This window comes from Sphaerodactylus townsendi, linkage group LG05, assembly GCF_021028975.2.
Source record: "Sphaerodactylus townsendi isolate TG3544 linkage group LG05, MPM_Stown_v2.3, whole genome shotgun sequence".
In the NCBI taxonomy this organism is placed as follows: Eukaryota; Metazoa; Chordata; class Lepidosauria; order Squamata; family Sphaerodactylidae; genus Sphaerodactylus; species Sphaerodactylus townsendi.
The window spans coordinates 121,552,591-121,567,750 of NC_059429.1; the positions used below are offsets into that span (position 1 = coordinate 121,552,591).

A 15,160-nucleotide genomic window follows, 5' to 3' on the forward strand; every position below is an offset into this window, starting at 1 on the left:
TCTGCCAATTGCTGATTTCCTTCAGCTTGGGAAGGTGGTTTGCTGTAACCGATGATATTTTTGAGAGTTTTCCACATGTTTGCTGTTTCGTTTGGTGAAAACTGATTTTTTAGCTTTTCAGAGTAGTTTCTTTTTGCTGCTCTGATCTCCTTTGTTAATACATTTCTGGCCTGATTATACAGCATTCTATCACCCTTTCTGTAGGCCTCTTCTTTGGAACGACGTAACTGCTTAAGATGAGCTATAAATCTTGGGGATCCCTGGGCCCACTTGGAGACTGGCATCCCTAGACAGCTGAATCTGTTTCCCCTTTTGCTGAGACTTTGGGATGCCATTTTAAAACACTGGGTGGCAGGTAAGCCTCGGCGTTACAGAAGCAAATGCCCGGTTCTCATCCCAGAAATATTGGAGGGAGTTGGGTTTGTTATGCTATGTTTGTAATAGAAACTGAGGTGTTCCACACACCAACACGAAGTGCAGTCAGGTGGACAAGCACGCAACCTGCTACCTCCAAGCCAGGGCAGGCCTAGACAGGACCTTTGTCTCCTCCCGTTGCATTCCTCAGCTGTCTCCTAGCAACAGCAAAGGCAAAGCAGCAGTCACTCACTGGTTTACCTTTTGCTTACCTGGCGGCATCCAGAGCCCACCTTCAGCAAGTAGCCTTCCTCCACCTGGCTCCCAGGGGGCGCTAGTTGGGAGCCGGGGTTATCATGTCACAGAAAAACTGTATGAACTTCGTGGCCAAGGACCAGATTTGGTAAAATCATTACTTTATTTCCTAATTAGCCACTTGTTTCCCCTCTTTCTGTTTCCTAGTCAGCTGTTTCATTCTTCCTTTACTGGAGCCTCCCCTGCAAGTTGACTCAGACACTACAATCCTAAACAGTTACATCCATCTAAATTAGGAATGCTAATCTCCAAACTGGAGATTTGGAAGCAGTGCCTAAGGTAGGGGGAAATTTGGGTAGGGATTTCTCCTAAACTGTGGTATACCAAAGAGCCCACTCTCGGAAGCTGCTATTTTCTCCAGGGGATCTCTGTAGTGTGTAGATCTATTTTCAATGGACTAGTGTATTATGTTAAATCCAGAGAGTTGTGTATCTGCTAGTCTATGCAGTGTAACTCAGTGTAAATTTGTTCTGCAAGATGGTTGCAGCAAAAATAAGCAGGAGTTTAATGGGAAGACTATCAAATCACTATCCCAGTATAAAATGTATTAGTCTTTGGCCCATTTAAACATTTTGCAGACATTTTAAAAAGAAGCGTTTTGGCTTTTTTTCCCCCACGTAGTGCAGAAAAATAAAGTGTGACAGACGAAAACGGTTCTTTTTTCTGCCATTTTTTGCCACTGCAGGGATTATTCGTGCCTCCCGCTGAATGTTTCCCACTGGCATTTCCTCAGGTGGCATCACGGATGGCCGTCATTACAGTGATTTACGTGCATGAATAAACTCAGGTATGCCTGCCAATTATGGGAACGTGTAGTTTTTCTGTTTTTAATTTTTTTTCTGTGAGTTGTCTTTGAACCTGTAGCTTCCAAGATAACCCACCAAAAATTTTAAAAATGTTAAAATGACACATTTCCACAATCAGCAGGCAAAACTGAGTTTATTTATGTACTTGTACCATATGTATTATGGCCCCGTCCTGGTGGAATGCTTTACCATCTGCTGTCCGGGCCCTGCGGGACCTTGGTGAGTTCCGCAGGGCCTGTAAGACCGAGTTATTCCACCGGGCCTTTGGGGATGCCAGCCGCAGACTGCCTGCCCCCCCTGGAGCCCCCACGACAGTTTTACCATCTTCAACATTGCCTGATCGCTGATACCATCCATTTTCGGGCAATGCTGGCCCTCCTGGCCTTTGGGTTGGGCGCCATCTGTGCATGCCTCTGGGCATGTATTTTTATTTGTAATTTTTGGAATTGCTGCTATAATGTATTTTAATGAATTTTAATGTTTTATTGTTATATTGTAATTATGAGACCTTATATTGTATTTGTTTTATGTCTCATTGTACACCGCCCAGAGCCCTTTGGGGGTTGGGCGGTTTATTAAGTCTAATAAAATAATAATAATAATAATAATAATAATAATAATAATAATAATAATAATAATAATAATAATAATAATAATAAATCACTAAAATGGTGGCCAGCTGCGATGCTAGCTCAGGAAATGTCAGTAGGAAACAGTCAGCAGGCAGAACGAATGATCCCTGCAGTGGCAGAAAATGGCAGGTGCGAGCAGCAAAGAAAATGAAAATGAAAGCTTTAAAGTCAGGAAGAAAAAAAATGTTTCCTGCTCTCCGTGTTACCGCGCTGCCTGGGTAACTTTTACTCTCCCAGATCAACCAGTTCTCAGCAGCGCAGAGGAACAGAAACAGGACCCAACACAGAGAGAATAGTGAAAAATAAAAATGAGTTGATTGAGATGCTGACCTACGTGTCAGCACCTCCACACCACGGCAACTGCAGCTGCCTAGCAGCTTTACAACAACTTTTATACACTTTCTCCCGCCCGGGAGTCCGCGGGAATACAGGACAGCCTACAACCATTCATTTACAGATACACAGTAACCAATTAGAGTCCGGAGGGCAGTCCCTTCTTGAATTTTCCGGCAGAAGCAGGGTGAGGCAATGACGTAGGCACAGGCGGGGAAAACCACAAAAGAGTCCCTTGGGTGCTTGGGGTCAGGAAATGAAACTTGACGATGGCACCCTTATCTGCCTGCTGGTGGGATTAGGCAGATGGAGGCTCTTCTTCCGGGGTCTCTTTTGTCAGGCGTTCATTCATGAAAAGGGACGTGCCCAGGTGGAGCAGGGGTGGACTCCTGCCTTGAGCAAGGGAGGTTCTACACAGATACAAACACAAAACACAACTGCAATTCCTACTTTCTATCTAATACAACTTATTCCTATCGACCTTATAAAGAAATAAAACATAATTTCACCTTTATTAGAATGTCAGATCAGAAATGGAACAATTCATTTCTGACTCCGCTATCATTCGCACAGCTAGCAGGAAACGGTTTCTGAATAGTTTTGGGGGGTTTTTAATAGTTTTTAAATAACCATTTTTTCCCACAATTATAACGTTTTCAAAATGTTTTGGAAAAACTGCAGCATCACACCCCAAAATGCTTTTGTTTTCCATCCTGAAAATTATTTATTTGCGTGGGATGGGCCTTTGAAATATCACAAGTCATCTTCAAAAGTACCAACATCTTGAAAAACTCTTCTTCCCTCATATGGTACCACTTCCTAATGTCATGTGTTTCAATCACCCAAGCTTCTACTCATCTGAATTTGGAAATGAAATTCATTTCCCCCCAATTCTGTACTGCTTTTTCTTTCAACTGTTTCTTCATATACGGTTGCCAGCTCTCAGCTAGGAGAGTTGGAAGATGGAATCTAATCCAGGAGAACTGATATCTGCCACGTGAATATCAGTTGTAAAAGGGGGAGTTCTCCAGCCAGCAGCTGGAGATTGGCAACCCTAGCTGAGATGTCCCCTTAATTCCCCACCACCACCACCACCACCACCACCACCACCTGCTTGCATGAGACTCAGAGGCAGTGGATGACTAGCACCTGTTCTGTTACTTAGTGAGACAGTTCCTCACACTATTATTCTGTAAACTTATTTTTAATAGCTTCTGAGCTACGAATTTCCTCAGTTCTGTGCTGCACATTCAGCATTCTTGTTTGTGAAAGTTGTTTCCTCCCAATAAATTCCTGATTTTTGCTTTATTTCTTTCCTGACTGTAGAAAACTGTCACTCATTCCTGTTTCCCCCCCAAATATGAAAGCTATGAGATTAGAGTATTCTCATCGCCCACATCCCAGCAAGATTATATTTCCCACAAAGGGGGGTCCAGATACTGCTCTTGCCGTTATCATCGGTATTGCAAGATGGTGTCGAGGTATTGGACTAGGTTCTGGATGACCCGAGTTTGATCTTTTCCATTCAGTCTTACTGGGTGACCTTGGGTCAATTGTACACTCTCAATCTCCCCTACCTCACAGGGTTGTTGTGTGGATGACATGGAGGACAGGAGAATGATGTAAGCCAGTTTGGATTCTCACTGGGGAGAAAAGCAGCATATAACATTGGCTATAATTCTAATTTTCCTTACATCCCAGCAACAAAGTCAATTGCTCTTTGTTCATCTAGGATTGTTGCAGCAGCATGGTGTAGTGGTTAAGGGGGGAGGGGCTCTAATCTAGAGAACCAGGTTTGATTCCCTACTCCTCCACATAAGCACAGACTCTTATCTAATGAACTGGGTTCGATTCCCTATTCCTCCTCATGAAGCCTGCTGGGTGACCTTGGGCTAGTCACAGTTCTCTCCGAACACTCTCAGCCCCATCTGCCTCACAAGGTATCTGTTGTGGGGAGAGGAAGGGAAGGAGTTTGTAAGCTGCTTTGAGTCTCCTTACAGGAGTGAAATTTGGGGTATAAATCCAAACTCTTCTGCTTTTCTTCAGGAGGGAGAATTGCTCATTCAGCACTGTTAAATATCGTGAGCGTAGCAAGCACGTAGAGGTTGCCTAGTATCTCAAAATATAAATAAAATCTGGAAAGTTTATCCTTTATTAGGAATGTGATAATTAAGCGGGTAGAATTCTGGGCCAATTTCCACCTGCTTTTTAATTTCCTTTTTATCCTGCCCGTCATCCCACGAGTTCAGGGTGTCACTTGCATTTTTGCCTCTGGGATAGATTAGGCTGTGACCGGCCCAAGGTTATCCCCATTCTGCAATATTACCCATTGCTTACATTAACAAAATAAATAATAAAAGAAAGGGATAGTTGCCCCCAGAATAAATTACTGTGTTTATACATTGGCTTAGATGATGAGCAGTAACCATTAAGTGATGGCTCTGTTCTATTTGTTCGGTACCCTTTGCACTCCCTCAAGTGTGAAAGGCAGAGGGGAAAAAAAATTTCCCTCAGGTAGACCAACAAATTAAAGAAGCAGAGCGTCACAATCCATTGATACCAGAATTACTTCATAACATTACCATTAAAACTGCAATCTAAGCTGCTTGGGCAACGCAGTCCACAGCTCACTGAAAATCAGAGTACATTAAAGTCTCCGGCTTCTCTCTAAGTACTTCATCTTAACTGGTTTGCGGGTCACGCTGTTAACAACTTAAGAGAGCAAGGTTACAATCCGTACAATCATTTACTGCAAAACAATGGCTTAATATAATTACTTTAGAGTAAATATGTTGTAAATTGCGGCAGGGTGGGGTCCCCCCCCCCCCGAGTCCTTGAAAAGGACTCATGCAGTAAATGATACCAAGTGCTTCATAATTCCTTCACCAAGTAAAATGCGTCCCTATTGGAGAAATGTTGTAAGGATATCTCTCTCTCTCTCTCTCTCTCTCTCTCTCTCTCTGTGTGTGTGTGTGTGTGTTGTGACATATTTTAGCTGTGTCTGGCAACAGGCGCAAGGTTTAGGGCATGGGTACAAGACGGGCCATGATGTTGCCTATACTGTGATGTCACTTCTGGTGAAAATCAGGAAGTGACATAGGGTTGCTCAATGTTCCTTATATAGATATTGTGCAGGCTGCTCCCATTCTTTTGGGGTTTTTTAGGGAAATACCCATTGTTAAACCCTGAAGTGAGAGGAAATCAGGGTCCCCCCCCCACTAACCTTGGGGCTTCAGGGATCAACAGCAACTTCAGCGTTGCACAGAAATCTCTGTAGCAAAGGAAATCTTTCCTTGCTGCGCGCCAGAGCAGTAGAGTATAATCGGCTTTTCTTCCACAAGACTTTCGTTGCTTCCAATACGCTGTGCCAATACTTTTAAAGTAAGAATTTGTATGACTTTTTTAGACTTAATTCTGATTTTTTTCCCCCTCTGTTTGTGTCAGGAAGGATCACCTTGCAACAGAAGTTGAAGCTGCACGGAAATGGCCAAAACAATGGGGATTTCTCACCATACCAATTGAAGAGGTAAGGTTGATTTTCTGTGTATGCCCTTTCTCAAACCTAATTGAATGATTGAATCAATAGATACACACACACATGTACAATGTTGTGTAGATAATGTGTACCCCAAGCCCAAAAAGGAGGGGCAGCCTATTAAATTAATAATAATAAATGTCTGTTTCTCTTTCTTCTTTACACCATAAGAACATAAGAACTAGCCTGCTGGATCAGACCAGAGTCCATCTAGTCCAGCACTCTGCTATTCGCAGTGGCCCACCAGGTGCCTTTGGGAGCACATGTGAAAGCAAGGGCCTTCTGCTGCTGCTGCTCCCGAGCACCTGGTCTGTTGAGGCATTTGCAATCTCAGATCAAGAAGGATCAAGTTTGGTAGCCATAAATCGACTTCATAAATCTGTCCAAGCCCTCTTTATAGCTATCCAGGTTAGTGGCCATCACCACCTCCTGTGCAGCATATTCCAAACATCAATCACACATTGCGTGAAAAAATGTTTCCTTTTAAAATTGAGTCGAAAGATCCACTTCTTCCCAACATTTTTCAATGAATGCCCCCTGGTTCTAGTATTGTTATAGATAATGTGAAAGATGTCTGTCTGTGACCTTAGAGAACACTTGCCAGTCAGAACAGACATGGATAGAGAGGGTGGGTTCCTCATTAGTTGTTTGAAAGTGCCTGCAGCTTTTTCCTGTGGTAATAGAGAGCTGAAGTATATCTTTGCCTAACCTTCTGCAGAGGAGCTCAGGGTATTGTACACAATTCCCCGCTTCCTCTATTTTATCCCCAGAACTACTCTGTGATGTTGGATACACTGTGAGAGAATGACGGGCCCAAGATCACTCTGGGATATGAAGTTGCATCACTACATTCCAGTTCCAGCACCATAACCAATGTGCTACTGTGATTCTTTGTAGGTGGCCATCAGCAAAGCGAAAATATTAGGTGCTTTTGTTTTGCACGGTCCAAATATCCCAGTCAGAAAAGCTGGAGCCTGTCTCGATATCTTCCCTCCCTCTTTAGGGTATTCAAAATTGCGTTGGTGTTTTGCATGATAACGGGCTCCACCCGGATTCTTTTCAAACTCGAGATTGAGCCTGCTATTGTGCAAACACCACAGGAGCAGAACTGGTTTATTTTTCCCACCCAGCTGCCTGATCTCCTCACCTCTCCACCCCACCCCCCCAATCTCCCGCCTGATGTTCATTCAAGCTGTCACTCAAAAACAACAGCCAATTGAGAATTTCACGGACTCGGGCAGCGGGATAATGCTTGTCAACAAATACCGAAGTCCCAGGCTCATGAGAAATTGGAGTATTTCCTCCCAGTCTCCACAGGATTCCTTCACAAAACAGGCATCCTTGCAAAGGGAGAAACCAGGATAAAACCAACCCAGATTGTAAGAAACCTGTTGTAACCAAGAATGATTTTGCCGTGCAGAAATGGCCATGATTTTGCCGTGCAGAAACGGCCAGTGATTCCCCACAAAAAAACCCTAATTGTTTTAACTTTTTCGAGATCAGGATTTGCCAGCTACTGTTAAAAGATGCAATTTTTCGGTTCAGCTTTGCCAAATTCACACTCCTATTGAGGGTGGGAGATTGAAGTAGAAAGTCGAGGTTTATCCTCCATAGTTGGATTACTGCGGCATATTAGCGGCTCTGATAGAATCTTTGGTGATCGACTGGATTTCTTTGCTTCATAGAAACCTGCTGCATTTGAAATTCCTGTTACACAGTTTTGTGGCCACACATCTATTTAACTGGTACTTATTCACCGAGACGATTAAGGCTGGGTTAGCTTAGTCAACTTCTCAGTCCTTTAATTGAGGGCACTTATCTGTCCTCCCCATTGTTCTTTGCCTTAAAATGAGAATTAATTCCCTGGGTGAATGGTGTATTACAATAGCATCCAGAGCTGTATGATAAATAGCCTCATATCAGATGCCAACTACAAGGTCATCAGGTGCCGCTGCACTGGGAACGGTAAGCAAATATTCAGGATAGATACGAAGCTATTACAATGTTGTCAATCACAATGCACCGCTTCAGCCCTGAAGTGCTTAATTTATTTTTATTATGTTGATCTTCTATTTTAACAGCTGTTAAAAGATGAAGAGAAACAACCACCTAAGCCTAAGATTCCACTTCCAGAACACTTACAAATCCGACCTGTGACACCAGTGGAAAAATAGTATTGCTAAGGTTAAAATTGTAGTAACAAAGGTGGTCTAAAATCAGGTAGTGGAATTTTTTTAAAAAAACCCTTTGGTAAACCCTTTAAAGATTCCCAATCAGTTGATTTGCAAGTCTTTAAGGAAAGGTCAAAGTAAATGGTACCAAAATCATTAGTACTTCTTTAAAAGGCTTGGCTAAGACAGGAAACATCTTTTAGAGATTCTAGCTGTTGGACACAAAGGTTATAGATTATCTAGCCAGTTATCCAATTTCTGCACCTGCAGGGAAAAAACAGCTCAAAATTCAGAATTGTCGTATGTTTCAGGAGTGTATCCCATGTTGTTTTCCTACAAGGGTAAAAGCAACATATATTTCTGACTAGCACTGTCTCTCTCAGGAAACCTGAAATAGAAGACAGGAGGCAAAATTGTGGCCCCTTCCTTACTGGTACTCCATACTGGTTCATACCTGCTCACTTTCACCTTGGCTTTCTTAAAAGGCAATTAAATTGGAACATCCAATTTCTGCACAAAAACGTGACAGCAGTCAGTTTTGGGTATGTGGTCGCAACAAAAAAAAATCCACATGCATCTATGGCTGCTGTGGTTCTCCAAGTCTTGTGAGGCCCATGAAGCAATTTTATATGGTTCCTGCCCAAATTTTAAACAAGGTGCAATGCAGAAGAAAAGAAAAGAAAGAAAAGAAAAGAAAGAAAGAAAGAAGAAAGAAAAGAAAAGAAAGAAAGAAAGAAGAAGGAAAGAAAAGGAGAAGAAAGAAGAAGGAAGAAGAAAGAAGGAGGAAAGAATAGAAAAGAAAGAAGAAAGGAAAAGGAAAGAAAGAAGGGAAGAAAGGAAGAAAGAAGAGAAAGAAAGAAAGAAAGAAAAGAGAAAAGGAAAGGAAGAAAGAAGGGAAAGAAGAAAGAAGGAAGAAGGAGGAAGGAAGAAAAGAAAAGAAAAGAAAGAAAGGAAAAGAAAGAAGAAGGAAGAAGAAAAGGAAAGGAAGGAGCGAAGGAAAAGGAAAGAAGAAGGAAAGAAGAAGAAAGAAGAAAAGGAAGGAAGAAGGAAGAAGGGAAGAAGGAAGAAGAGAAAGAAAGGGAGAAGAAGAAAGAAAGGAAAGAAAGAAAAGACAGGAGAAAAGGGAAAGAAAGAAGAGGAGAGAAGAGAAGAAAGAAAGGAAGGAAGAAGAAGGAAGAAAAGGAAAAGAAAAGAAAAGAAAAGAAAAAGAAGAAAGAAAAAGAAAAGGAAGAAAGGGAAAAAGAAAGAAAAAGAAAAGGAGAAGAAAGAAGAAGAAAGAGAAGAAAAAGAAAAGAAAGAAGAAAGAAAGAAAGAAAGAAGGAAAAAAGAAAGAAAGAGGAAGGAGAAAGAAGGAAGGAAGAAAAGAAAAGAAAGAAAAAAAGAAGGAAGAAAGAAAGAAAGAAAGAAAGAAAGAAAGAAAGAAAGAAAGAAAGAAAGAAAGAAAGGAAGAAAGGAAGGAAGGAAGAAAGGAAGGAAGAAAGGAAGGAAGAAAGAAAGAAAGAAAGAAAGAAAGGAAGAAAGAAAGAAAGAAAGGAAGAAAGAAAGGAAGGAAGAAAGGAAGGAAGAAAGGAAGGAAGAAAGGAAGGAAGAAAGGAAGAAAGAAAGAAAGAAAGAAAGAAAGAAAGAAAGAAAGAAAGAAAGGAAGAAAGAAAGAAAGAAAGAAAGGAAGAAAGAAAGGAAGAAAGAAAGAAAGAAAGAAAGAAAGGAAGAAAGGAAGGAAGGAAGAAAGGAAGGAAGAAAGGAAGGAAGAAAGAAAGAAAGAAAGAAAGAAAGGAAGAAAGAAAGAAAGAAAGGAAGAAAGAAAGGAAGGAAGAAAGGAAGGAAGAAAGGAAGGAAGAAAGAAAGAAAGGAAGAAAGGAAGAAAGGAAGAAAGAAAAAAAGAAAGAAAGAAAGAAAGAAAGGAAGAAAGAAAGGAAGAAAGAAAGAAAGAAAGGAAGAAAGAAAGAAAGAAAGAAAGGAAGAAAGAAAGAAAGAAAGAAAGAAAGAAAGAAAGAAAGAAAGGAAGAAAATTGTTTTTCAACATAATGAGGGGCATATTCCATGCTTTACTGTTTTACCACTTTGGATTTTGTTTGCAAAGCAGTGGCCATGCTGAAAGGGCACATGCAGTACAACCGTAAAGCCCGCAATTCTACTTTGTACTTGCATGACTGCAGTGGTGGCAAGCAGTCCCTTGAGAGTACAGATGTTGGCCATCCATGCTCCAGGGCAAAAATGCCAGTTGGCAATTGGTAACGCATGCCTTCTTAAGATTTCATCAACCAGGAATTGAGGTCTTTCTTAATGCACAAGCCAGAGAAACTCTGTAACCAGGAAGCTGCCATCTGCCTGCTTTCCTCCTTTCACCTTAGACAAAAATCCTCTTTTGCATCACAGCTGGATTGGTAGTCATTCAACTATGGAAGTTTGGATGGATGCCTACCACCTTTGAATTATGGCTTGTCCATTAAGACCAAAAAAAAAAGATAGTTTGGGACTGTGCAGAGAACCCATGTTGATGCATTCCAACACCTGGGGCTCGAAATTATACCCTACGTTTGCTGCCATGGGAAAGGTTACGTACCCCGTTCCACTGGAAGAGTCAGGCATTATGTCTTTGTGTTATGCCTGGAATGCAAGAACATCAATTTCTCCATTGTTCAGCTCAGTGGGTGGCATGTACCACCAAGAAAGAAAGAAAGAAAGAAAGAAAGAAAGAAAGAAAGAAAGAAAGAAAGAAAGAAAGAAAGAAAGAAAGAAAGAAAGAAAGAAAGAAAGAAAGAAAATACTCATTTCAAAGGAAGTTCTCCGCCTAGAAATCACAAACATTTTCCAGCCTTGGCTGAGCAACAAAGCAAAAGAGCTCTGGCAGCAGAACAAACTAGAAATATTGCTTTCTCGCTGCGTATTTCTCTGCTGAATAAGCCCCCAGATGTTAAAGCGATACACCAGAGAGCATTTTCAGTATGCTTTGCGGAGAGAGCTTAGCCAAAGTAAGCACAGAAGTCAAGGTGAAGAAGAAGCTTCAGATGTTGGGGCTTTTGTTAGCTAAGTTCGTCAGCCACCTTTATTTACATTAACTAGACTTGCAAAGGAATTAATAATCCTTTGGGCAGAGAACAAGTTGATCACTAACTTGTGTTGTTTCTCCGAATTCTTCTCTTCATTACCTCAGTGGCAGAACATTCGCTTTGCACACAGGTCTTACGCTCGATTCCCAGCATTGCCAGTTAATATGGTCAGGTAGCAGGTGAGCCCTATGCAACCCTCAAGCGATGGCTGGATGAATACTTATCAGGCCATGCTGGCAGGGGCTGATGGGAATTGTAGTCCACGAACATCTGGAGAGCTGCAGGTTGCAGACCCCTGAGCTAGATGGCCGATATAGCCCTTTCCAATTACCCTTTCCAATTCTTAGGATTCTATGATTCAATTCAGGACATATGAGAAAAGCAACAGCATTGTATAGTCATACTTTCAGATTTCTGAATTTGGGGTTCAGATCCAGCATGGTGTCGTGATTAAGTGCAGGTGCACTCTAATCTGGAGAACCAGGTTTGATTCCCCGCTCTGCCACTTGAGCTGTGGAGGCTTATCTGGTAACCAGATTAGCTTGTGCACTCCAACACATGCCGGCTGAGTGACCTTGGACTAGTCACAGTTCTTCTGAGCCCTCTCACCCCACCCCCCACCCCACATCACAGGGTGTTTGTTGTGTGGGGGGGAAGAGAAAGAAGATTGTAAGCCCCTTTGAGTTTCCTTATAGGAGGGAAAGGGTGGGATATAAATCCAAACTACCACTACTACTACTACTACTACTACTACTACTACTCTTCTTCTTCTTCTTCTTCAACATAGTGCTTTGCCCAAATAAACTTTTACCGTCTTCGCTTATGTTCTTCAAACACATCTATAGTCCTCCATGAGACTCATTTGTAAGCAAGTTTGTGACTCCGTCAAGATTCCAAGAGCAGAATTCTCACAAGCTGCAGCCCAGAGATCTCTTTGTTGCTTACACAGGGGCTTTTTGAAGATGTGATTATACATGAAGTAGCAAGGGACGGACAAAAAAAGCCTCTCTTAGTTCAGATTTGGTAGCTCTGTGTATCTTCTTCCTGGCTTGGCTTTTCAAGGAGTGCAAATTCATGTTAAAAATGGTAGCGTGTGCATCATGCAGTCAAGGGAAATTGAAGTATTGATTTCAGTCTCTCCTGTGAAAGTGGTCTCAGAACGAAACACTCCAATCAATTCAGCCCTTTTTAAAGTTAAATCCCATTGTTATCAGAAATCTCCAGAATCACTTTAAAGATATTTATTGAGGCCTAGAAAGAACAGCAATACCACTTTCTATGCATGAAACAGTCTCTTTTGAATAAAAATAGTCACTGTGCTAATGGTTACTTTACTGTTGAAGTACCTAAGCAGGCCTACTCAAAAGTAAGTGCCATTTTATTCAGTCAGTTTATTCCCATGAATGTGTCCTTAGGATTGCAGCCCTTTACAGGCTTACTCTGGCTTGGGAAGTTCCTGGATATTTGGTGATAGAGCATGAAGATAAAGAGGGGAAGGGAGGGGGCTCAGTGGGATTTTGGTTCCATGGAGCCCCTCCAAAGCTGCCATTTCCCCCAGTGGCTGGAGGAACTTAACTCTGTAGGCTGGAGATCAGTCGTAACACCAGACCCCATTGGCACCCCTCCCACATCACCTGCCCCAAGCCCACTTACTTCATGGTCTCTACTTTTGGTGGTGAGTGAGATGGCCTCAAGGACAGGGACTTTTCATCTGTGACCCCTTGCTTAGGGAACAGTCTGCCCCAGAGACGTAGCTCCAAGGGGGTGGGGGTGACGAAGGCATTCCGGGGTGGGACAGGGGCGTAGCAGGGGTGGAGGGCGCACCAATGCACCGGGCACTTTCCCCCCTCACTCCGTCCCTGGTCTACCCCTTTGCCCGGTGCCAGGTTTGGCTGCATCCCAGCCCAAGGGGTTTGGGCAGCTTAGGCGACCTTATTTTGTTCAATGCCTACTTTTACTCACTGACCCCATCCTAGGCCACTTTTCCAGCCAGCTGTTCCAGCCGTGCTATTGGGTGGTGGCAGAGCAGTGGCAGTGGACAACCTGGTGCTTAGGCAGGGCTAGGAGGAAGATGGGGAAAGAAGGGTGGGTTGCGGGAGCCTCCAGAAGAAAGGTGCACATGAACCTGCCTTATGTTAGGTCAGACCTTCCGGTCCATCAATATCAGCATTATCTACTCAGACTGGCAGCGACTCTCTAGTGTCTTAAGTACAAGTATTCCACACCACCTAGAAGAGAAGAAGAAGAGTTTGGATTTATACCCCGCCTTTCTCTCCTGTAAGGAGACTCAAAGGGGGCTTACAAACCCCTTTTCCCTTCCTCTCCCCACAAAAGGCACCTTGTGAGGTAGGTGGGGCTGAGGGAGTTCTGAGAGAATTTTGACTAGCCCAAGGTCACCCAGCAGGAATGTAAGAGCGGGGAAACACATCTGGTTCACCAGATAAGAGTCCGCTGCTCTTAAATACTACATCTGCTACCTGATCCCTTCATCTGGGGACTCAGGGACTTGAACTAGGAGCCTTCTGAATACAAGATGCCCTATCACTGAACCACAACCCATTCCCTAACAGAAGGGGAATGGGAGTCTGCTCTTATTTGGTGCAGCTGTGGCGTAGGAGGTTAAGAGTGGTGTAGCAGTGGCGTAGGAGGTTAAGAGCTCGTGTACCTAATCTGGAGGAACCAGGTTTGATTCCCAGCTCTGCCACCTGAGCTGTGGAGGCTTATCTGGGGAATTCAGATTAGCCTGTGCACTCCCACACATGCCAGCTGGGTGACCTTGGGCTAGTCACAGCTTCTCAGAGCTCTTCTCAGCCCCACCTACCTCACAGGGTGTTTGTTGTGAGGGGGGAAGGGCAAGGAGATTGTCAGCCCCTTTGAGTCTCCTGCAGGAGAGAAAGGGGGGATATAAATCCAAACTCTTATTATTATTATTATCATCATCATCATCATCATCATCATCATCATCATCATCATCTTTTTAGTACCCCTGAAAATCTGAAACCGTAGGCATTTGCCTAGTGATCTGGCTATCCCTGTGTTCTTTTTGTTTTGACATGCCCCTTGTTCTGGTGTCTACTCCCTTATTTGTGGTTTTATCCTTTGGTATGAAGCTGTTGCTGTTTGAAATCATAACTTTTAATTTGCCAAGGTTTATGCAGGACTTTTTAAGGCAGAGTGAACTTGGGTTTCGTGCTGCTTAACGGTTTACTGTAATAATGTTTACTGTTCCTTGGTTTTATTATTGCATTTGATGCTTGTCAGGAGCCCTCGAGCAATTTGCATCGGAGGGCGCAGTGCATAAATATATCTGAGAATAAATATAATGGATGTAGTTCAAGGGCGCTTCAGGAGAAAAGGCTGAGATGCGCAACCCAAAAGCACCTAAATATCTTCTGCATTTCTCAATTTCAGATACAGCCGTCTCCTCCCGTCCCTCAAACAACTCAGGGGTTTATCGGCTGGAGATCAACGGTACCAGGGCTGGAACTTGAACGCTATTATCAGATCAAAAGCTGTAAGGGTGCTTTTCACAAGGACTTGAAGTGGCCCAACGAACCCACCGATTAACCTTGAGAGATAACGTCTAGTTTTCTCTTTCCCTCTCTTTCTTTAACGCAGGCACCTTCCCCATTTGATGGGGGGGGGGGGGGAAACAACACCAAAATAAGTTTGTGTCTCATTTCTGCAGTGCCTTTGCTTAAAGTTCACCAGGTCTCACGACTACCCTATTAAAAATGTCAGCATGTGACAAACTGATATGACTTCGCTGCATTACACACACACACACATACATACGCGTGCCAACCCAGGTGGTGTTCTTACTGTGTTTGACAGATTCAGAGGTCTCCTTCCCCAGGCAAGCTTTTAGCCTCTCATGGGACAGAGCCAGAGGTGGGATCCAGCAGGTTCTCACAGGTTCCCGAGAGTAGGTTACTAATTATTTGTGTGTGCCGAGAGCGGGTTA

At 43.0% G+C, this 15,160-nt stretch overlaps 1 protein-coding gene across 1 annotated transcript; it reads left to right on the top strand.

Moving 5' to 3' along the window:
- Positions 1-621: 621 nt before the first annotated feature.
- LG05H20orf85 (linkage group 05 C20orf85 homolog) lies at positions 622-14,944 on the top strand. Its single transcript, XM_048497905.1, has 5 exons — positions 622-757; positions 5,885-5,966; positions 8,057-8,148; positions 12,739-12,871; positions 14,608-14,944. The coding sequence occupies exons 1-5, from the start codon at positions 711-713 to the stop codon at positions 14,761-14,763; spliced, it is 510 nt and encodes a 169-aa protein (XP_048353862.1). The 5' UTR covers positions 622-710; the 3' UTR covers positions 14,764-14,944.
- Positions 14,945-15,160: the final 216 nt, after the last annotated feature.